The 25133-nt window shown below is 47.8% G+C and overlaps 1 protein-coding gene across 1 annotated transcript in view; it reads left to right on the forward strand.

Annotated features, from left to right (window-relative positions):
* The first annotated feature begins 938 nt into the window (after nucleotides 1-938).
* Nucleotides 939-25133, forward strand: part of LOC126581711 (uncharacterized) — a 94819-nt gene continuing 70624 nt past the window's right edge. Inside the window, exons 1-2 of the mRNA XM_050245563.1 lie at nucleotides 939-1014; nucleotides 13507-14039. Of these exons, the coding sequence (XP_050101520.1) occupies nucleotides 13901-14039 (139 nt within the window). The 5' untranslated portion in view covers nucleotides 939-1014; nucleotides 13507-13900. The remainder of the gene's footprint in view (nucleotides 1015-13506; nucleotides 14040-25133) is intronic.

The raw sequence follows: 25133 nt of genomic DNA on the forward strand, positions 1-25133 counted from the left end.
CCAGAAAAAATAATGCTAAGCCGTGCATCAAGGCAAAATTCTCGTTTGGTCTATGCTATGTTCCATCGCAAATTTTTCCAAAGCTAAACACTACATCCAACTTTATGGATTTCAAAAATACTTGAAACATGTTAGTTTCAGAAATCATCAGCGTCAATTTGTGATTTAGCTGTCTAAAAGTAAAAACTAAACTAAAACAACCACAAACATGAGTGTATCTCGTTCACGTTAGCATCTTGTATAAACTGCATTAAGCTAGTATGAGGCATAAGTATAAGAATTTCCTATTTCTCTGATAGCATAAGCAGCACAAGGAGTATTAAAGAATGAACATTATTTAGAACATTTCACTCAATTAAGTAACAGATTTAATTAAACTGAAGAATCTCGTTAAAACTGTTTATTTTAAAACGCCCCTGTACATTGGCGCCTTCCGGCGTAAATTGTGCAAAACCTTGCCGAAGGTTCGCGTCTCGACTCTTACACAACGCCAAACCAACGGCCACCAAAAAAAAACCGGAACCGGCTCACAGATCGGCACATGCCACATCCCGAACCACGTGCCACAGCGAACCCGACCGGCCACCCGAAACAAATCAAAACAAAGAGGGGAAATCACGTCCGGAGCGTGCGCACTAGGGAACGGAACCCCTAGGGCCACGGCCGATGACGATGCCGTTGCATGCTCGGCTCCTGCCAATCACGGAAGATCCCGATGCAAGGACTCGTTGTCAACGGTGCCCGATGATGACGGAAGTCCAGCGAGCAACCGAGCAGCATCTCCGAACGAGAACGGCAGTTGCACTCGGTGATTCCTTCGAATCGGTCGAATTGTCCTCTCTGGCGGTGTTCTGCTTTTCGGAAGTGCGCTGATTGTGAGCTACGGCGAGCTGATCGTCGCTACTATGACCTAACCTAACTAATTGTTTGTGAAGGATCCTGACGGTCCAGTGACGCGTAGTTCGATTGATCGATCACGATGGCTAGAAATACATTCAAATCTCAATAAAAAAGGTAAATGGAAAAGCAAAGTGATTAGTACGAGCATAAGGAATCTTGCAGATCATTCCAAGGAAGTGCTTCAGCTATTGTGGTTCCTCCAACACGACTAGAGCTTCATGAATGTATGGAAATCAATTGTGTAAAGTTATTAAATAACGAGCATCGATCGAAAAAGTGATCCACCAGACACAGGAGACATCACATAATGTTCTAAACGATTCTCTGGATTGGCTTTCCACATTGTCGCACCAGTGTGGGTTGATGTGCTGCAGGATCCGATGCCCAGCGGGGACCCAGACAGTGTGTTTGGTATGTTGTGAAGCGAAGCGAAAGTGAACCAAAAAAGGAAAAAGCATACGATGCGTGAGTGAGTGGGCGGAAAAGTTCCGGGAAAGAAGCAAAGAAAGTCTCCGTCTCCGAGCGCAATGTTGCCCGATTCCGGACGGCATACAGAATCGTCGTCGTCGTCGTCGTAGTTGTGCGACAGTGCGACTCGCTAATTAATCATTATTATTGCTCAGCGCAGCTCCATCGTGCTGCTGCTGCTGCTTGCACACCACGTACACGCCCCGGTGCCACCCAGAGCCTCTTCTTTCTTCTTCCCGTTTTCCCTTCCAACGATCGTCCTGTGACTTCATTTTCTGTCGCAACCAGCCAGACCTCAGCAACCGTGCGACCGAGGTAAGACGTCTGAACCGGAAGGAAACCGGGCGCAAACGGACCCGCGCGGTGTTTTGCCGGTGAGCGTGCTACCGGGACGTTAGCTAGCGGGCTGCTTCGAAACGTAAACCGTACTACCGCGCGCACTGTTCATCGTCTTCGCGGTTTACGGACACTCCTTCTTCCTGCTGAACAGCGAACTGAACCACAAACAATCACGGAGGAAACGATGGCCATAAACAGGGACAAGGACACGGGCACGGCACCAACTGGTTGGTTGGTCTAAAACCGGACCGGGGGATTGGCGTGAAATTGAAGCAAAAATTGGATAATTAATGAGTCGCGGTGTGGAACTCCGAACCGAGACTTTCTCTCTCTCTCTCTCTCTCTTTTTCACACACTCGAACGCCTCACGAACTGACCTTACCGGGTCGACATTTGCATTCGTTTTCCAGTGGTGGCCACTACGGTGACCATGCACGAGTGCCACCAATCATCATAAGCTTCTGTTTTATGCGTTTCCTTCTTCTCTCTTGGAAAATCCGATCCTTTTTGGGGAGGACAATCGGGCATCTCAACCTTGCCCCAAAGGGGACATCTTGAATTGTCATCCCCACTTAACCGGTTAGCTTCCGGATAATGAAACACCGGAGTGGTGCTCCGACGTTCCGTTACAAAAACAAAAGCGAAACCCAAAGAGAGAGAGAGTGAGAGAAAGTGAAAAGGAAAGGAGAAAACGGTGCACCACAGTTCAGTCCCCTCCCAACATGAAATGGACTTAACCGAGCAGCAAAATTGAAAATTTCTCTCAAATTTGCATACAACACAAAGGAGTGGTGGGGTCCTGTCAACAGGAATTAAGCTTGGAGTTCTAACCTCCGCTCCCGCGTGGCCCTGAAACGGGAAATGGAAAACAACAAACCTCTGGGCAGGGCAACCGACCGAGTAGGAGAGGTTTAACACCCGGTTCACCCCAAGGGTTGAAAACGAACCGGAAAAAACGAACTTGCAACTGAAAAAGACTTTAGAAACCAACAGGAAAAGAATACGAGAGAGAACGGGAAGCACAAAGCGAAAAAGACAATAACAGACACGAGACGGTGTCGAGGGCCGAGGTGATCAGTGTCCGAAACGAAGTGTGTCCTTATCGAACCTGTTAGTCCAGCTCCAGCCGCCGCGCCACCGATGCCAGAGATGTCAATGGCAGGCCTTTAAAAGTCTCCCAAACAAGCAGCAGGGATGCTTCTTCAGGTCTCTGGCACTCCTGGCACGACCCGCAAAAAAAAACCCCTTTCGACCGTCGCGATCGGTTCGATGCTCCTTTCCGCTCGTAAACTTTTCCGTCTGCTTTTCTGTGGACGGCGCCGTGTCTGGGTGCGCTTTGTCCGCGGCGCACTAACGCGGTGGTGACCAAATTTGTGAACTTCCCTTTTCTGCCATCTCTTTATCGGCTTTGTATTTTGTGTCTATCGCTCCGTCTGCCTGCTGCTTCTTCTTCTGCTACTCGTCGTTATCCATTGTTTGGTCGCGTGTTGTGAAAGATGTTGCATTGTTTCTATCATCGCCACCATCCGTTATTTGGGAAGAGTTTTTTTATTTGCATAAATTCCGGCCATTTTCAATACCCGATACCACCACGGCCTGCAGTCGCTTTTCCGCGCCGTGTTTGGCGGGCGAAATTCACTTGCAACACTTGCCGGGGGTTTGGTTTTAATTAATTTTTTTCTCTCCTTACTCAGGCCTTCCTCTCACCAACACCAGAATGGAGTGTTTTTTGGTTGGATAAAAATGTTTTTCTCCGTTCATTTCTCTTTTTATTTCATTGTCGAACATAAAGTTTCTGAGCGATGCATTCGGCGTTCTTTTGTTCTCTCTTCTTACTTTCTGCCGCCTTCAAACGGCTCCTCATTCCCTTTATCAGTTGTGATGCTTCGTTTTGAAGATATTTTTTAATAAGACTGCACATTCCCGAAGCCCGAAGTCGTTAGCGAAGCGTTGCGAACGAAAGCGTTGATAACGTTGAAGCGAAACGTGAGTTTGTGCCCCGATGGAGCGATATTCCGGTGATGAGGAAGGTCTCCCCGGTGCTTAATTCCCTTGTCCCCGGCGGACGCTTCTTGGTGAATAATTAAATCTGATCCCCCACCTCACTCACCCCAAGGCCCTTCACCCTCCAACAGCTGATCGTTCTCACAAGAACCTTTCCGGAGGTGTTTGAAGTGTCCCGAGTAGGTCGTGAGTCCAGTAGCAAGACGTTAACAAGCCATTCAAGGGATGGATTACACCACCGGAGACCTGGGGACCTAGGTGTAATCGTGTGACCCGTGGGACCCCTCCCACCCGGTCGGGCACCCAAGCAAAATCTTCGCTAATGGTGTTTTATGTTGTTAATTTTATTTTATGCTTATGAAATGATGTCGCCACCTGTCGTCAGCGCCGTCATCGTCATCGTCAGACAGGACGGTCAATATGACCCGGTTCTGGAACCACCACCCTCCCCCTCCCGTTGCTTATTGCGTGGAGTCAGTTGTCGCTTTCATCTTTGTAAATCACGAAACGCTGTGGACGCTGTCTAATCTCATTTTCGGTGGAGCAAAGAAAGGAAATGCTTCATGAATTATTTACCGAAAATCACCAACCATTCCCACGGGACACGCGGGGATTGTTGACGAGCACGACGAGGCGATGGGAGGGGAGAAAAGATCATCATTGACAACCAAGGGCCCAACGGACCTTGCAGCAGGTGTCCCGACGGTGCTGCAGCTTCGGAGCGAACGCGTGAATCCCAAACAGGTCAATTCAGGTGACTCCTTTTGGTCGCTTTGGGTTCTCAGCCCAATCGAACGTAAAACCCAAGGCAAAACCGGTGCTGGTGGAGTAGAAAGAGTAGAACAAAGACCTTTTGGTCTGACCGTGGTCTGGTCCGGTGGGTTTTTACGATGGAACGGTAATTTTCTCCAACTCCCAGGATTCGAATCCTGCGACTTGACGCCGCGCGTGTGGTCGCGCCAACTTCCAACTAGTGGCCAGTGGCCCGGGGGTTAATGTGGCCATCGTGCGCCGTAGCACACTTCCACCGAAGCACTTGATGAGTGCGGTAATTGCAGTAATTGCCCACACATTTCGGGTGCATTAATGTTCGTTTGCTCAGGGCAGGACCTTAGGATCGTTGACTGGATTGAACCGTGGACTACGGCTGTCGCCTTGTGGCCTAGTCGTGTTGACCAGTTAATGGAGTGGTGGCTGAGCACAGGTGGAAGGTGTTTGCTTTTACCTCGTGATTACAGCGCATCCATCGGTGAGGAATCAAAGTGTGTGAGAACGTCAGCGGTTGGAGCCATTATCGAGCCAAATTAACGAACGCTAAGTGATACCCGCTGTCTAGACTGGGAGTGTATCCTGCTACCAAGGACAATACCACATTTCAAATGGAATTTAAATGTTCCAGCTGACAGTGATCCTGGTTTGTCCAAAATGTTGCCCAAAAGGATCCAGACTTTGCACCAGGAGTCCTGGTGTACCTTATAAACACCTTCACTGTGGCGTCGCGGTGCTACTCAAGTGCGGAAAGTTTATTTCCTCCGCCCTGGCATTCTGCACTGCACCCTGGTGCCTGCTGGCCTCGCTCCTTCCCTAGAGAGGTTGATTACCTTCATGAAATATTAGTCCTACCGCCGACGCTCCGACGGCCGAAACGAAACTACTCAATTATGTGCGCCCAGTTGCGGTTACTTAGTGGTGGCCGCAAGCACCTGAAGGACTGCTATGTGTGTGGCTGAAACGGCCAATTGCCCCGAGGAATGCCCCCGGGTGGAAGCGAATAATTCTTTAATTTTCCTATTACTTATTTATACCGAAATTAGCTGCCTTCTCGAGAGGTTCTCTCCTGCTGTTGGTGACTGTTGAGGTCACTTCGGGCGGTTGTGGAATGCTTTAGGAGTCCTTTAGGAGTGGCATGGTATGGTACATCCGTTTAATCCGCTTCCTGAAACTGCCACGGCTCGTAGAAAAACGCTTTTCTCTTTCCGCTCGAGCACCATTCATTACACAATGTTCGGAGACGGCCAAGAATAGTTGCCGCTGGAGTGTAGGGAGCAGCAGGGAATCATTCATTTTCTTTGTAAACGAGAAACGCTCCTTTGGCGCGTCGAGTGGTGCTTGGCAAATCACCCTGGCCCTTGGGGAAAACGGAAGGTCCGGAAGTGGCTCTCTCCGGTGTCGAGAGATGCTCGATGATGCTCTCGCTACAAGCAAATACTTCATCCCGAGCGTTTTGGCAGGGGAACACTAAATAACATCCGGTGCGGTGACTAAGGACGGCATAGGTTACGGTGGATCAGCTCCAACAAACAAGAGAGATGCATTGTTGCGTTGATACGAACAGCGTCAACAGCGGTTCTGTGTCCTGTAATTTTCATTTGATTTTACATTGGACTTCCCTGGAATGTGTTGACGGTTGCATAATGCGATATTTTCTTGGTGGTTGAACACCGACACGAACATGATGCATGACTTCAGACTCTGATGATCGCAATAGTACCCGAAGGTTAGTTTTGCGAATAATAGTGTTTGGTAAACTAGAGACGTGTGGTGCATAGTTGTTTTTTTCCATTTAACAACTGCGCACAACCAGAAAATACAAATATGTTCCTCAAATAACTTGATCGATGATACGAATAGACAGCCGACTTAATCTACACGCGATCGTAGGTTGGCTGATAATAGACTCTATCAGCCAAAGAAAAGGCAATCACTATGGTGAAATTGTTTAGACACTGCTAGTAGAGAAACGCACGCGTGAAGCATTGTTGTTCAAATGCTTTTTTCTAAGAACTGCTCAACCCACTTTGCACTGAGTTGTGAAGGTTTGAATTGAGGCTGTTGGAAGTTTGTAAAGACTGTTACTCTGTAAACAGAGCGAGAGTCCAACTATCAAAACAAATCATAATTTGTTTATTTGTTTATTTGTTTATTTATTTATTAAGAACACCACTTGACGGACTACCACGGTCTAATTAAGTTGGGAATAATGAAGGGAATTGTAAGCAATAAGCAAACATCGCCATATGTTCACAATCTCGTGGTCACTTTATTCTACTTTACAACGGAACAGTTAGTTCAAAAATTGGCTGTCCTTTGAGACGGTTTACTTATTAGTCCTCTTATCATAGCGTTCATCATCAAGTAGCTCGTTTCTCGATGCATTTCTATTATCATATAGCCTGACACGCACATGAGCTCCTTGCAGCTGCTCACAGGCCTTACCGAGAACTCTCGTTATCGGTAACATGACTGCTTCCGCGTTTAACTGATAATGAAGTGTAAGGTTGAGCGAAATTCCTTCAAAACGCTGCGTAGCCAGCGCAAGTTCTGTTAATAGCCAGTAGGATTACGTCGAGTGTGGTCATCGAATCATCAAAGATTCGATTCATCTGAAGGCAGTACGTTTGGGCAATCATGTGTTATAACCGTGGGATAAGTGATGTTGGGCTGTAGCGTGACTAGTTGTACAGTTGATTGGTGAGGCTATCGAAAATACTTTTCAGTGTTATGCTCGTGATTGTGATGCTGAAAGCAGACAAAAATCCAGGTATCAAGTGATGCCAAGCATGCAGCGATCGGCCACCAAAGTGATCGTTATTGTTTGGCGATCAATTAGCAGCTAATAATACATCAGTGACCGAATCTGTCCTGACCTGTCAACACCACCGATGCCCCCTTTTTGAACATCAACACGTCCTCCGTTGATAACACACAACTTTATTTTGTAGCTCAACGAGCTGTTATCTGAAGACGAACGAGTGTGGCACATACCTTGAGGTTTAAACACCTGAGGTCCTTTTCTTTCAACGCGAAATAAACAGAGCAAGGGTCGCATAGGTGCACGACGATCTTGTTTAATCTCTTCGCTACTCAAATTCCGTGAAACCGGCTCGAATTTTGGCGATAAAGATTCTCGAATCTTCATCATTTCTTATTTTGCAGTGATTGCCTTTGTCAATAAGAGCAACTCATTTTAAAGCAAAAAGAAGGAAGAAATTGAGATCATAAATGAAAGAGCAGTTTGTACAAGGAACTGAATGTCGAAGATAGTTAAGTTATTGGGCGTCTTATATTATTTTAGAAGTAAAAAAGATATTAAGTAAATCTATTAAAGACGCTCATTCAAGAAACAGCGCTCCTGATAAAACATAACCTTACTGCCATTTAACTTTCTTTCGTAAATTGATCCTTCCAGCTCTATTCGTATGCTCCATGCACGTCCCGCCCCGAGAGGTGTGGGGGCCCGATCGGTTAATCAAAACTTTTTCCACTTCACCACTCTCGCCCGTTATCGCTGATTATTGGCTGAGTAAAACGGTGCCCAACGACCAGCTGCTCGGGGGAAAAAAACTATCGAAAATTCAATTAACGCACTTAACCCGAACCGGCTACGTGTACGTGTCAGCCCGGTGTCTGAAGCGTAAATTTCATTACCGGAGCGGATGCCACAGCGCCCGGCCAGCCCCTTAACGAATCCCCAATCCCACTGACCATGTCAGCGTGAGTTAAGCAAAAGTTAAACGAAATGTGCCATGGAGTCCTCTTTGTCAGGGCGATGAAAGGGGTGCAATCGTGTTGAAGTTCATGAATTCCCTTCTGGTTCGCCACCACGGCCGATATGCTCCCGGTGCTGGAGCGTTATTCATTCAGGAAAATGTTCAATCCACACGTGCCACGAAAAGGTAACGGTGTCACCGGAGAGATCGATCTGGGTCATGTCTTATTTAAGACCCAAAGGTACATCCAAACCCAGCGCCACAGATCGTAACTGGCAAGTAGTCGAGAGAATGGAGGCGGTTGGCATGCATCGGCCGGAAATCATTTTCCGAAACTTTCATCACCATCCATTTCGAGCCCAATTTGATTCGCTGCCGTGTCGCGGCCAAACAACACACTGTTGTCCCGGTACAGGGGGTGCGTACAGCGCGAAGTCACGCTACGCAATCTGATATCATCTTTTATTCAAATGCTCATCGCACACGGAAGCTCCGTGGACGCCGGAGAGTGCGCAGGGCCTGGGAGCTTTCAATCAGGTTCGGAATCCGGAAGGAACGGGCGTCAGATCAGGAGTCAGGACCGTCGGTGTCGGTTGTGGCTCATGACCTGTAGCTGCTCACCTGCTTGGAGTGCTGTGAGCAACATGAGCTGGACGATGGATGGCTGATGGCTCGGGTGAATGGAGCGGTTCTCGATCCTTCCATTGGCCACTTGGTGCCGGGGGGGGGATGGTGCTAATGCCACGTCAGAGTGTACTCCCGTATGAATGAAGAGTTTGACGTTTGTTCTCAGGGCGCAAGCGAGCGAGCAAAGGGGTTAAAGCACCGGAAGTGCTTCCACCATTCCGCCAGAGAGTGTACTCTGAGTCCCAGTGCCACCATTTTCGGACCGACAAATGTCACTCCCATCCAGTGGTCCCAAAACAGAGCGTCACATCGTCTTAGTGGATGGCCCCGGCGGGCGAAAGGCAAACACAAACAAAGCCTGGCCGGGCCTGGAAGCCAAGGCTGGAGGCAGGTGGCGTGTCAAATAAGTAAACAACTCGACGACGAACTGGCTGCCACCGAAGAGACGATCATCTCCACTCGTTCTCTCTCTCTCTCTCTCTCTCTCTCTCGCACAGACACACACGTGTGTTAACGCGCGGCCAAAAGGAAGGATTCTGTTTGCTGAGTCGTGAAGTGACCTTCTGGCAAGGGCGACGAATCCTGCATCCTGCCCCTTAACGTGCGCGCCAGAGATGTCAGATGGTGCGGGATTATTTACATTTTCGTGCGACCCTCAGCGACACCACCACTGATACACGGCGACAACGATGATGATGATGATGACGGCGACGAGAAGAATGAGGAATGGCATCCCACCTTCGTCAGATCTGTGGCCGAAAAGGTGTGTTCGAGTCGAGTGTTGTTGTTGTTGTTGCTGTTGTTGTTGCAGATCAGATCCGAGTGCTTTCCCATTCCCTGCCCTGCGTCACCTTGGCGTAAGTGAAACCGCAGACCGTCTCACCATCGCTCTCGGGGTATGTGTTTGTCTGCGGATGGAGCGTTGACAGGGAGTGAACAGTGGCGCGTGTGGTCGCATCACACAAGGCACAAGGCACAGGGCGAATGATTCTAAATCTGATTATTCAAATGACACTGACACGATGCCACAGCAGCCGCCGCCGGCAGTGTTGGCTTAGGCCACGCCATGGCCAACAGCCAGGCCCAGGGATTCCTCCTCACCGGTGGCGGCTACTTATCATCCTCTGAGCCTGTGAGCCTGACAATCGTATGGCTGTCTCTCTTCGTGTACACCGTGATACGTGTTCGTTTCTGTGTGGTTAGTTAGCAGAGAAAAGGGAGAGAGAGGGAGAGAAAGCGGGTTGGGGGCTCAAAATCGTAAATTCTGATTTTCCGATGACAGCACCGGTTGAGGTTGGTTGAGTATAACGAGGCAACGCTCGTCTCGCTTTCGATTCCGGGGCACCAAGGGCACACCTGGGAGAGGAACGGTGGAAGGACGATCCGACACAGCATCAGCATCATAAGAAGTATGTTTTTCGTTTCGTTTCGTTCGCTCACAGAACGGAGAAAGGAGGAGCAAGATTTATCTGATCTCCTACCACGAAGCGAATAAGGAGCTCACACGAGAGTCTGGGCACCCTTGGAAGAAGGGATGCTTTTTGGGGGTGGTGAAATATAAAAATGGATTCTTTTCACCTCACACGCCACTCGCCGCCCTCTGATTCGGTGGTGAAAGACGAGATAAATTACATTTAATCCTCCCTTTTTACCGGTGTACCCGGTGGAACGATATGCGACCGACGCTCACGAACAGAGATATACGCACGGTGTCGCCACCTTCCACCTTCCCGTGATGTGATTGAGGTTGACGATGACATTTCCGAACACGTTAGTGCATCTGCATTCGCTGATGAATTTCCTTTCCACTGGCGACGCATTAGCATAATTTGGTGAGCGCCATTTGAACCGCGGTCTGACCGCCACAGTTCCCGTTAACGCCATTTTGCTGGAATAATGTTTATTAAACGGCGATTTGTGCACAGGCACAAAAAATCGGCGTATGGATGCATTTTCCAATTTGAATAATTGCAACCACAATCACAGCATCATTTCAATCGAAGGGGGAAAACACAAAAACACAAAGCAAAAAAAGGGGATTGCGAGAGGAAAAATCGGAAAATTCCAAAACAAACCAGACCGGGCGATCGAACGATTGATTATCGCGGGCCGGATCGCCCCTGCCAGCTAACGTTTGCCCGCGTACAAATCACGTGGAAATATGCATTTAATTTTCACTCTCCACAAGTACATCCCACAGACCACCGACCGTGCTTTTGAGCACCTCCTCACAAAAGGTCAACAACATTAAACAGCCAGAAATGAGAGAAAAAAAATCACCAAAGAGAAAGAGTGAACAAGAGACCAATGTTGGAAAAAAAATGTTGGTAAATGCATTGGTGGTTAACAAACGCATGTTACAAAAAGGGGGGGAGGGGGGAATAGCACGCTCGACTTGCTCTTGATGATGCTGCCAGACTGACCGGACGATTGGTGAAAAGTTCACGAATCACTGCACTCGCTGCAGCGCTGCGTGAGAAAACATTCCCACAGCGGACAGTTGTTGGCGGCGTTTATATCTGGAAAAGTTCTGCAAACATCCTCCCCAAACCCCCTCCTTTCCACCAGCATAACGGGCATCGAGAATCCATTTTATCTGTTTCACACCGAAGCACCTAATCCTGCTAACAGGTGTTTGATGCACTCGGAACCACACCCAACACTCACGCACCCAACGAAGGGTGCTACTATCTCACCCGCGCAAAAAGCAACATCATAATTACCCGATTCGCGTAGGGGTTGAAGCCAGACACAGTTTTACCCAGCAGATAATGCTCACTGGCAGGCTAGCTGGCTGGCTGGCGCGTGTATTGCGATGGAAAAGCAACAAACTAACCTACGCTCTCCCTTTTGCCACCTCACCGCTTGCCAACTTCATTATCATGTGCGACCACCCCGGTGGGATGGTGGTGGCTGGCCTGAGATATGCTTTTAATTATGCCGATTACAACGGGGATTAACATTTTACAACCAACCAACCGCCGGCGTGCAAGTCGGGCCGCGGTGTGTGCTAAAGTGAGACAGTAACGTGGGAGCAAACCGGGTGCATGGGGTGATCGTTGGCATTAATCATCGCTCCCGGGGGTTGAATGCATCCACTCTGTGAAGGGTGGCCAATGGGAGCTGCATCCCCGGGATATGATATTTATTTATCGTGCTCGACAGCATCCATTCACTCTCCACCATTTTAACCCCGCATCCCTCGAAATGATGTTGCATCCGATTGCCTCTTGATGTCGGGGGATGATCCGAGGGGAAGGGTAAGTGAGTTTTCCGACCCGGGATCTCGACCCTTGTTGTTTGGGACTCGCTGTTTATATTCAATTTGTGCCGGGAGCCGAATTAAAGCAGACTGCAATTAGTGCACTCACCCCCTCGTGCTACCCCCCCCCCCCCCCCACCACCCTTCGACGTCATCAACCACGGATCGTGTTCCAATTGACTCGCGATGTTTGCGCTACGGGAACGCTACTGCTCACTGGTAGTAGTGCTGCAGCAGTCAGGCCCGTTGTCCGTGACCGTTAGTTGCTTAACTGAAATTGAATACTCCGCCTAGCGGGGTTGAAGGGGGGGATGAAGGACAGCAGATTGAACAGGGATGCTGGCATGAATCCCCAACGGGTCCAACGGGTGATAACGAGCGAGCAGATTTTCGGGTTTACTCGACGCTGAAGCGCGAGAGCAGTTCGTTATGATGCGAACTGTGATCGAAGCTGTGGGCCAGTAGCCATCGAAGAGTGCAATCCCCCCCCACGCAAGGACGTCAAAGGGCATCAAAGCAGGCCGGAGAGGAAATTTGGTTCTGGGTTTTCGTTAATGAATTTGCTCCCAACTTTTTGTCCCTTGTCCCTTACTGGTCACTGGTTGAGGATTCATTATCAACCCTGACCTGTATTTCGCCTTCTCTTTCTCTCTCTCTCTCTCTCTCTCTCTCTCTCTCTCTCTCTCTCCCTCTGTCTCTCCATCACAATTTCCCAGCTGGCATCATTTTGAAATGGAGTGAAAACGATTGGATAACTGATCAAACAAACGCGCAAAATCCAACCACGGAACACGCGGAACCGAGCGTCGGAAAATTGGACGTCGAGCGCAAAAAAAAAAGGGTTCGGAATGGTAAATTTAAAGCATAACGCGACAAACATGAGCATAAAAACGAATAATAATATCATGATTTTGGGGACGGGAGCCTAGTGAACGAAATTGAAATGAAAAAAAAAAATACTCCCACGGAACACTTGCATCGAAAAGAGCGTACCAGCACGATTGGCCCTTCGATTCAACCCCTTGTGCATCCCCCCCTTGTGGTGGGAGGAAAATGGTGAAAAGTGAAGTCCAGGTTAGGGGATACTCGCAGGTCGGCCACCCTGCGCATCGAGTAAATAATTAAAAACGATAAATGACAATTTGAAAATAATTATCCACCCCGCCGTAGCACCCGCTCCCCCTTTGGGTGTGAGGATGTGCACACCGCCACTCGATACGCGGCACATTAAAAACATTAATCAACTCTTTAGCGCCGGGTTGGCCCGGCCCCGTGCCGAGAAGAGTAATGGAGCAGTTCACTCGTTGCGTTACGCCAATTATTTTGCGAAGCTTCGTGAAAAGCATTACACGGATAATGGTGAATGTGTTGGTGATACTGATTTTTTGCTTTTATTCCCGTTTGTTTTTTTTGTAGCGATATAGCGAGTGCATGATCAAACTCTGATAGCCGGTGCTAATTGCCGGCCCGGTGAGCCCAAAACAGAGACCCAATTAGACCCATTTTCAGGTGCGCTCCTTGCTGTTTCCACCTGCGGTGTAGTGCTTTTGATGTGTCAGTGTTTGTATCTGTAAGTGTGCTTTCCTAGTGTGTCTGTGTGTGTGCGTGTGAGTGAGAAACGCAAAAAAAAGCTCAACAGCGAGTTTGGTTTGATGTTCGCGCAAGGATAGCGCAAAAGCGATAATTAACCGTGCAGCAGTCTCGAGCAGTGTCGAGTTTGTTCGAGAAAGTGCAAAGCCCTCGTGACACACCGAAGGGGTGGTGCAGGTGGTGCTGGTGGTGGTGGTGGTGGTTGGTGACGGAAGTGAAAATGATTTCCACGAAGGCACGGGGCTCGGTGCCGGTGGCGGACGGTCGAAGGCAACCGGAGCTGCACCAAAAAAACCTATTCGCCTCCTCCCGATTGGCGTTGCTTGCTGGACTGTTCGTGTTGCTGCTGTTACCATCAGGTAAGTGGAGTTGTTGTTGCGCTTCCTTGCTTGCCCATTTTGGTTCGCTTTAATCGGGATCGAAATAACAACAACAAAAAAATCATTTAATCATTTGTAATGACCACCCTAGGATCCATTTTGCAATAGGAAAAACAGCAAAAAAAAGCATGGTGGATTGATCGACAAATGGGCGTCAATTAATAAGAAATTATCTTGAAACACGGTAATTGGAGTTTTTGTAACAAAAAAAGAAGGTCCATTGACGTCCGTTGGATTGGAAGTCGAGTCAGTGGTCGATTCGGGGAAGTGAGCAAGTTGCTCATCTAAACGGAGACTCGGACATTATGGTCAAACCCCCCACCCCCCGGTTCGTGGAAGTCCAATCAAAGCAACCATCCTACAACGATAATCTGCTCGTTCATTACCGCGAAACGCGCGTCTGTTACGGGTTCAATCCTCCGTCCTCTGAGAGGTTCACTTTGGTTTGGTCCGTTTTGCATTTCCTCGTGGCGCAGCAAGAGATGACGGTAGTATCCGTGCTGGTGCAGCAAGATAAACCAAGGATAAGACCGGTCGCTCTCACAACCATCAGCGGGCGATACCGCAGCAATGCAGCTGCTTCAAGAGGCACGTGGTTCGCTATCGACTGTGCTACGAGCGATGTGCTTGCTTCACTGGCTGGTAGTTTGTAAAGATTTCACTTCCAGAAGCTACCACAACCACAGCCAACGGTCGCTCCGTCCTGCTGTAGACAGAAGACCCGCGGAAGCGTCCTTAAACCACGGGCAGCCACTTCTTGGACTGGCATTTCCAGCAGTCCATTCAATCGGCCAACACGAAGACGAGTAGCACGAGAGCTGCTTAAGGATGTTGTAAAAGAAGTTATATACCCAACCACCTTCCGCCGAACGGGCGCGTTGAGAGTGAACTGAACAATCAGCTTGCCTGCCGCACCTCCCGCAACCGGTAAACATCCGGTTGTAAAACAAATTCATTGTGTAAATCAAATGTAAAACTCTTCCTCCGTTCACCTCCGTCACGACTTGGGCACGACTTGGTAGCCTGGCAAGTTTTATTTACTTTACCAATCTACCCCGGGTTCCGGTCGGGAACTGGTGGTGGTGACTCGGTCCATCGGCAGATCGTCGGCAGTCGTCGGTTTGCTAAATAACTGGAAAGTTGTTGTTCAAATAGAATACTTGGAATGCCGTTCCACCGGCCGACCGGTCTCTGACGCTCATCATAAGCGGACGTCTTCGGTTTCGCCCGTGGTCTGGTCTGGTCCTGGTCTCGTCTCCGGAATGCCGTTTGATCAAATGGCAAATCGAATCGGAAGTGAATCGGTTTTGGTAAAGGATAAATTGTTTTGTGTTTGTCTTGGGCCAGGGAGCTTTTGTTGGAATGTGAGACAGAGAGGGAGAGAGAGGGAGGGAGGGATAGCAAAGGAACGGAGAGAACGGAGACGCTGGAGTGTCTTGTACTCTTCCCGGACGTCGTCCCGGACGTCGGAAATCTAACATAATGGCTTTGGAATCGTTTCGAATTAATCTGCGGAGAGCAGATTGAGCCCGCTCATCCCGTGATTGATGATCCTTGTTAACGAGATCACAGATCCCGGGCCGAGGGTGCGCCTTTTGCCTTCAAAGTGAGCTTTTACAGAGGCGTGTAGAACACTTTAAAGAAGAGATGGTTGACCCAGATTCCGGTTATGAGTCAAATCTAAGCCCATCTTTGGACCAAACAGGACCAATCCTTTCCCCAGGACGAGATTGCACACATAAACCGTCGCTGTATTAGGTTCGTTCGCGCGAAAGTTAATGACCACATTGGGACTAATGTTGTGCGAACAAAGCGAGGTGACATCACATCACGCTCGAGGGCGACAACACAGTTTCATCCTCGATCCTACCGAGCAGCAGGCATGGTTTTCGAACCGTTTGGATCAGAAGCCAAAGCCTCCGTCCACCACTTTCCAGTCAGAGAAGAGATGAGGGAAAATGGGAGCTTCAAAGTCCGAGGATGGCGACCATTTGTGGTGTGGTGTGGATCTGCCGCACGTAGCTGGTACGAGGACGGGACTACGGCACTTTGGTTCGTTTCATTATGGGCTTAATTTTAATCATAAGACGTCACCGACGATACCTAGCGGTGTCATCATCAGCCTAAAGCTTAAAGTTCTCGCTTGCTGGCCTTCCTTGCTGACTGCAGAGCCTCTCCGGTTTCAATGGATGGGCGACTGGCAAAGGACTCTCGAACGCAGTCGCTGCTAGCAGGCAGACGAGGCACAGAAGGACGAGAAGTTTTCCGCCAAACACAAACGAATCGGAAAATTAAACCCTCCAGCCACTTTGCCTTGGCTTTGGGCGTGTTTGGCGTACTGGTAGACTGTTGCTCTCACCTACACTCATCACCACCATCACGGTTCGATGTGTATGTGTGGTTATGTGGGTGGATTGTGGGGGCGGGGAGGGGCTTTTTGAAGTTTGAAACTTTGTTCACTAAAGCTCGTGTATCAAGGCGATTTCCTGCTTCCCTGAGCTGAGGCCACCACTTCACTCCCGTTTTCTCTGCCTCGTTAAGATGTTGTCGAGACGAACTTTTCCGAAACAATAACCAACCCGGGTTGGGCGAGGTTTGGAGAGGGTGGTTTGATGGTGGGAGGTCGTTTGCTTTGTGGCTTTCCCCGTAGCAAGGCTTGACGCTAGCAACTTTGGCCACTTTGCAGTGCCGGTGCCGTGGTTCCCATGTTTTGCTACAACCGGAGCAGAAGTGTGAAAATGCCATACTCGAGCGCCATTGCCAGCGAATGCATTCCGGGTGTTTCGATGGGGATGGGGTGGGTCTGTTTTTCAGCTCCGGCAGGCTGATATTGGATCGTACTTCGTATGCACGTGTTTCAACGAAGAAGAGGAGAGCGCGAGTGCTCGGGAGAGTGGAAAAATGCATCTAAACGAGTCTAATAAAATGGAAAGTTACGTGAACACGGTGCACTGGCGAGATAGAACAGTGCAACGGGCGGAAATTGGGACAAACATTTGCGCCGTCAAGCCAACTGCGAGTGTAGATTGTGGGATATGGTCGGTGGTCTGGTCTGGTTACCACCACAAATTCCATGCTGGGCGGCGAGTGTGCCCAGGGTTCGCGTTGACACCTGCAAATGGAATGTGCCACCGTGGTCCATTTTGAGGAAATGGGCTCACGCCCCATGTCTGATGCACCTGCCATCGGTGGGTAAGGGGTGGCGGATGATTAAGGAGTGTCGGTAAGCTACACTTTCCACCGTCGGTTGCCTCGGAGCCGGTGAGCTACATTTTCATAAATGCTTCTTTGCCTGATTTGCCGCGAGCGTTTTGTAGAATAAGGTTGCCCTGAATGCTGCTGCTGCACTCGTTTACGATGAAAATTACACGCAAGGCGTTAATCATTAGGTGACTGAGGGAGTGCTTGGTACCTTATGACGTTGACGAAGTGTGACAAGGTCGGCAAATGCCGTTGCTGCTGGCTGACCTTTGGTTGGGACAATGTTGCTACGATTTCAAACATGAAACTCTGGTAAATTCTACGAGATGGAATCGGAGCAGCAAGAGGAGTATTATGTTCCACGAAGTACATAAAAGGCAATCGCAGTCTCATAGTAACTAGCAGTGCCACAATGGTCGCTTATTAGAATGCATTTATGCCGGACTGGTTTCCTCGAAACAGATATCATTATTCATGCGTGACCTTTGGTTGCTCAGCATTTATGAATTGCATTTCTGATATCTGTAGAAAATAATGTGCTGTTCATTTTACTCCAGCTATGGGATTCAAATTTGAGAGATACGTTACGTCCAAAGCATTAATTAACCCTCGGTTGGGTACCCGGCGTTTACCCCTTCGTTGGGCACCCGGGTACCCGGGTACCCCACTTATGTGCATTGCATTGTTATGTTCTTGTATCATCGTTTGTATCAGTTTTATGATAAAAATGGTGTTCTAGGACTAATTTAATAGTCTTCGGAACGAATTTTTGTTTAAAAATCACAAAATAATACAATAAAAACAATAAAAATAATGAACACAATGCATTGATACCCCTTCGTACGGTTATTCTCTACCGCATACGTCGTAAAGCAAGCAATAAAATCGTAAAGTGATCGAATTTTCCAGCAAATATGTTATTTAAATTATTGATTTCTTCGAAAAAATCAGTTTTGAATTGTCATAAGGCGCTTTTGACTCGTAAACAATTGAGTTAATTGGGCACAATTGAGCTACGAGATCAGACCAATTGCTACATGGTGCGTTCAGAAAGTAATGAGAATTGATTTTTCTGACAAAACTTTTTGAGATAACGTGTTTAATTTTTTACAATAAGGTAGAGGAAGGTTTTAGCTATCAATCGCACTTTATTTCATTCGGCTATGACAAACTGAAAGAAAATGGGACGATTTTTCGTGAACCATGTTTTTAGTTGATGTAACACCGTAGAATGTCCCCTTTCTATGGACCATTGGTCTGGCGCGGATCATCCAGACCTTCTTCCTGGCACGGATCACCCGGACCTGCAGAAAAACATTCCGTTGGTGCCAGTAATTCATCAAGTCCTCATACATTTCTGTTTGCCTGCTCTGTGCCAGGAAAAAGGTTCGCGATGATCCGCGCCAGACCAATGGTCCATAGAAAGGGCACATTCTCCGGTGTTACATCAACTAAAAACATGGTTCACGAAAAATCGTCCCATTTTCTTTCAGTTTGTCATAGCCGAATGAAATAAAGTGCGTTGAATAGCTAAATCCTACCTCTACGTTGGCATAAACAATTCAATACCTTATCTCAAACCGTTTCGTCAGGAAAAATCCAGTCTCATCACTTTCAGAACGCACTATGTATATTGGTCTCTATGGTCTACGAAAATGTCGCATAAAAACCTCTTTGATGAAGATTAGTGTATAATTTACTCATATGTTAACAAAATTACACTATACGAACCATTTTTAATCAGTTTGAGAAATAATATATAATTTAAATTGCACATAAAAGGTTTTAAAATATGTTGATTTTTTTTCTCTTATTGCTCATGGAAAAGCTCAAAAATTATTAAATTTTTCATCAAAATATTGTAGTTTACCTAATTAACGATTAATAAACACGTCAACATGGATAAATGTTGATAAAAAGTGTTGTTTTGTGTTTATAAACATAGCCCATGTGCACAGCCAACGTATGGGGTACTCGGGTACCCGGGTGCCACTGGGCGGGTGTTAATTTCATCGGGCCATAATTACCTTTAAATATGAGTTATCAAAACAATTTTAACGCCAATTCGGCTTGAAATGAGTTGTACTTTGGGGATCCGGAGTTTCGTAAAAAAATATTGACGGGAAGGCATTTAGTTTTTCGTTGAAACTGGAAATGGGTACCCGGGTACCCGGGTGCCCAACCGAGGGTTAAATGTTTTCAGAACTTTCCTTATCATTTGTTTGCGGCAAACACAAAAACAAAATGATTTTTTACGAATGAAATGAATGCATGAATTGCTCGTGTTTTATGAACCAATATGTATGTAAAATCGATTTTTTTTTTTGTGCTCTAAGTCAGGGGTCTCAACCTTATATTATCATGCGGGTCATAAAAGAAAGGAACAGCTAGTCAGTGGGCCACAGTTTTAAGTATCAATCAGTCCGCGGGCCACACAATTTGGAGGTGCATGGCTTCATAAAATTGGCTTTCTTTTCAATCAAAGTCTAATCGGTGCTGTCGTTCGTAGCCAGAGAGGTATAGGGGATTCGGAAACGCGATGGAAAACCCGATGGAGGCGCCAGGTAACCGGTAAAATTGTTTACTTTTCGGGAATTGTAATGGAAATTTAATGATTGTTGTTGTTTCTTCCTTCAATTTTCGGAACTCTACTTTGTCACGAACACTACATGTCATTGCAAATCTTCAATTCCAACATATGCATACAATAAAATTAGATCGAACATACAATTAACCCTCGCACCAACGGATGTTCCAATACCTCTCGAACCAACGGATGGGTCAGGCTTTTAAAAGGGTTTGTATGGGCGTACATGCAGTGTTCGAAGCAAATTTTCTAGCTCTAGGAACCACATAATAAGGTTCTCTAATTTGCATATGTGTTTAGCATAGCCTCAACTATATGACAAGACAAAAGTATGACCCAAAACTTTTCTATTTTTGAAAGAAAAACACATTTTAAATTTCGCAAATTAAATGTCCTTTTTGGCATATGCCAAGGACTTTTCCTAAACGATAGTGTGATCAATCGAAATCCAATCAATATTTCGGAAGCTAACCGAGGACGCTACAATTAATAGAGTTTGTGTAATTAACAAATGAAAATGGAAAGGGTCTGGCCAGACCCATCCGTTGGTGCAAGGGTTAATGACCAAACTTCACATACATATATACCGTGGACGTGGTCACCGGCCTCACAAAATAATTAGCCGAGCCAATAGCTTGAGACCCCTGCTCTAAGTCATAGAAACATACTAACCCTACTTACTGTCGTCTTCCGACTCTTTGAAGACCTCATTCTATTAAAAACTGATCAATTCCATTACTATTTTGTTTGAATCTAGGGACAAACTTTCAACAGCTGCATTATTAAAATTACGATGTATTATCGGGTACCCGGTGCTTTGACCGCTGCTTTGGTGTCTATCTTCTGCATATCATATACACTCCATTTCTTCGTTTGTTTCTTTTGAGGTGCCAATGTGGTAACCAACCAACTACCCATTGCGACCATTATACAGTGAGCAGCATAAGTAAAGGCCCACCTCATGGTTTATATCCATTTTCTTCTGTAAATTGACGATCGCATAGGGAAAGTGTTATGTTTTTCTAGAAGCTCCATTATACCTCTTTCCGATTCACATGCTCTGAGCCTGATCGGTTCGATGACAAATTTTTTAAAAATGTTTCAAGTGAAAGATGCTATCTGAAATGCCAACTAGAAATCGAACGTATTAAAAAATAGAGGAGTTTTAACTCTACCTTTACCAACATTTAACATAACATTCCGTCAATAACGATGTCGGGACGATGTTCTGAAGGTCGTAGGTTTCAAAATCGATATGAAGAAAGACAGTTTTAAACGGTTGCTTCTCTCACGCAGAAACAGCCACAGCCACAACTAGCTGTCCTCTTGTGAGGATCACTTGCGAGACAATTTAACTTGTGCCTAGGCTGTTCAACCTCAAACCATAACGGCACATTCTCCGTCTGCTTTAAGCGAATTCCTTGAGTTCGGGGAACGGTCCGGTCCGACACTTTTCTCGTTTCTTCGAAACATTTTATCCTTACCTCTCGTAGCTCACACCCTCCACCACTGGATTGGCATCCCCGTTGGCGACTAATTACGCCATAAAAACACATGCCCCAAGAGGCTGACGGGCGCAGGGGGGTCCGTTCGTTCGTTCGTCCCTTGTAACGATTATATTCTCAAGACGATCCACACCAACATTATCGTTCCTGACCTCAAACCTCAAACCACGACCGACAACGGCAGAATGGTGAGGCAACCTTAAAGGTTGTGAGCGTGTATGTGAGTGAGTGTGGACCATGAACATGTTCCAGGAGCCACACCCAACGCTCCACCGATGACCAAGGCCAAACCAAGTTGGGCGCCAAATCAGATAAAAGTGCTCGAAGTGATTTAAAGATGTTTCCGCTACCGCAGAGTTGATCGAAAGCACCGATTTGTGGCCACTTGGCGGGGGTTTTGGCAGGAGTGAAAAAAGACGACCAGTGGCACTGTTTTCTAGAGCGTCCCAAAACGGAACGCAATCTGATCATTATGCAACCAATTTTAATTTCTCCGATTCCATTTCCATTCGCAACTCCCGAGTGACTTTCACTGCTGGTGGCTGTTGGCCCTAGCGCAATTTACCGTCACATTTCCCGCCCGCCCCGGCTGCCATTAACGAGGCTTGCATGAACCGCAGACAGACTACGGAGTACGCAGGACGACTACGACGATGCCGAGCGCAATCTGGCAACCCTGGAAACGGTCCATCCGACGTTGGTTCGTGATTTTTGCCATAAACATAAAATTTTATGCTCTCCTCCTGGGGAGACCGTCCTCTTCCCAAAAGAACCCTCCGTGCTCGAGTGGCGAGATGCGTGGAGACCGGAAATTACCACAAAACCGCACAAACACATACACACCGAGGCGACGATGAGCGTGTCGGAGCGTGACATGAGCCCGGACCTTGCCAGTCCTCCTTGGTGGGGGCAAATCTCACCGCTACACCGGTGCGCGGTCTTTCTTACCACTCGGTGGATCCGCGACTCCGTTGAGTGGTTTAATTTCGGTTCCCGGAACCGCGCGTGACCCTTCGCTCAAGCGCACCCAGGGTTAATACGAAAGCAAGTGATGAAGGGGGTGGTTGGGCGGGGGAAGGGGTAGAACAAAGGGGGTGGGATTTGCAAACTTTTCCTTACCGGGGTGAAGGCCCCCAGGACCCCCCGGGAAATGGCCGCGGTGTGCGGTGAAAATTAAATAATAATTCCAATCTTCCTAGAAAAGCCACCCCCTCCCCAAAAATCCGAAACGGAAGGGGGGTGGTTGAGGGTCCTGTGGCCACTCGGTTCGTCCATCCGGCCTATCCGACCGGTTTTGTTGCTGCTTTCATTACTATTATTATTATTATTGTTATCAACATCCCTTTCGCACCCGTTACTACCCTCCTCCCCTCCCCGTGGGGGGGGGGGGGATGGAAAAAGTGGGATTTTTATTATCTTCATTCGGATTCGGTGCTGGTGAAGGTGGATGGTACCAAAAGGGGGGTGGATGGTGATGGTGGAGAGAACACCGAAGACAAACCTTTTTTCCAAGCTACCACCCCTTCGCCTTTGCCTTTTCCTTGGTTCGGGGTGGCTATTTTTTAATTAAATTTTCACTGTCCCCACCGGCACTCTAGGCAAGCAGCGAGCGCAGACCAAGATCGAGCACCCGGAACGGCTTTCTAGCCCAGCTAGTGAGAGAGCGGGTTGGCCCCCGGAAGCCAACAACAATGTTCAAGAATTTTCCTGTTCCGGTGAATCCGGTGGCTTGGGGCTTTTCCTATCCACCATTTTTTTTTCTCTCTTTTTGTTTGCGACTACCAAGCGATGCATGGAGTGAATGAAGTGATGCAGTCGGTAGCACCACCGCTCCAACCGCTGTCCGATGCAGTCGAACCCGCCCGGTTTCGGATCCGGTGCATCGGAATGGAATGCGCATGAAATAGCATTCAGCGGACAGATATTTACTCCTGGATTTGGTGCTGTATGTGTGTGGGGCATGGACGCGAGAGAGTAAGAGTAAACGCGAGAGGACAACAGACCAGTGGGACCATTGTGTTGTGCGGTGGATTGGTCTGGTATTGGAATTCCCATAAAAAAAATCGTGGTCCAGTAGCGTCGGTTCTAAGCCTTTAAAAGAAGAGAAAAAAGGGAGATCAAGAGAGAGAGAGAGAGAGAGAGCCGCGTGAAGTGCTTTTTCATATTCATGAGCCTTCTGTTATCGCCCGGAACCTAAGACCCTGGGACCGACCGTACGCGGATCAACAGCCGCAGAGAGGAGCTTATAATCATTTAATGCAGATTACTTATGTTGATGATTATGAAAACCATTCCACCATTCTTTCCTCACTTTCCTTCAATGGATCATAAGGCGGCAAAGTGAGGTTTTAGAGCAAACAATGGTGCTGGAAACGAATCGTTTCCGATAAAAACATGACGTTATTAGCGACAGACCCGTGAAAAACACAAACACATAGGAAACTGAGATCCAAAAAAAGGACATCCAATATCCAGAGGTTGGTAGAAGGTTTCGGTTTCAATATTCTAGGGTCCCGGTCGCCTATCACTGTCGCGTGTGTAAGAGATGAAGTTCTAATTGGCTCAAAGGCTGCCGTCGAGCGCTAGAGGCTAAAGACTAAACAACAACCAGCCCGGATCCCGGAGGCATGACTTTCGATAGACAAAGCATTTAGCATAAGTCTCTCTGGAGTAGCTAAGAAGCTGTTCCTTCGTACACTTCATCGAGAGAGAGAGAGAGCGAGAGAGTAACCAGGTATGCCAGCCAGAATAGTCAGGGAAGCAAAAATAAACCCATTAACAATAATGAAAACCATCTCACTATCCTGCCCCCTACTCTGGGTTGGTATCGGTGGGTGTGGTGGGCCAGGACAAGGATCTCCGCCTTCCGCAATAGCCCTCTGGGAGCCACGGTCCTGGAGTCTGGAGTGAAAGTAGCAACCGAAGTTGGTTCAGGTTAATACTCCCACTGCACTTACCGGGCAGGTTTATGAGCTCTCAATCTCCTCCATTCACCTCTCTTGTGTTCGGTCTCCTCTCGTCTTCTTAACCTTGTATTTCCCATTCAACAGCCGCGGTGGTATCGCGTGGCCACCATCATGATTCCACAGAGCCCTCAGCGTGCTCTGCATGGTTGGTTGGATAGCTTTTTGTGATGCATCTTCCACAGCAGCAGACGCTGGTGGAGGTGGTGGCAAGTAGTAGTTACTAGACTAGACAACTTTTACATTCCCCCAAGACACTCTCTGGCACTCAGCAGAGCAGGGCGCTTGAAAGCTTATCCTGATCCTGGACCCGGAGGCGAATGGAATGTCTCGTCTGATTGGCCACCGTGGGATGCCGTTGTTGCGCCGCCACGAAAGTTATTCCACCTTCCTTCCCAACTGAGGGAGGGCTTTCACTTTGCTGTCTACTTCTGACTGGGGACCTTCTCTTGTTGCACCGCCAACCACAGATCAAACGACGTACCTGAACTTCCGCGGAAGAGCAATTTGCATCCTAATCAGTGGTCGCCGTGACCACCACCACCGATGGTCGCGGAATTGTGCGAACATTAAGTCCAAAACAGCAACTTCAATTCCAAAAGGAACACGAGTGTAGCTGGAGGCACTCCGATCGAGTAGCAATCTAGATCCTCGCGAGGGATTGCAACGCTGAGCTTTAGCCGTAGGTGCAGATGTCGTGTGCATCCAGGGATTAATCCTGCCCATTGCACCGGCAAGGATTCCGAGAAAATGAAATACCCCTGTCGCAATACGGCGCAATGACGTAACTGAGAAGTGCCATGGAATGTGAATCAGA

This window comes from Anopheles aquasalis, chromosome 2, assembly GCF_943734665.1.
Source record: "Anopheles aquasalis chromosome 2, idAnoAquaMG_Q_19, whole genome shotgun sequence".
Classification (NCBI taxonomy): domain Eukaryota; kingdom Metazoa; phylum Arthropoda; class Insecta; order Diptera; family Culicidae; genus Anopheles; species Anopheles aquasalis.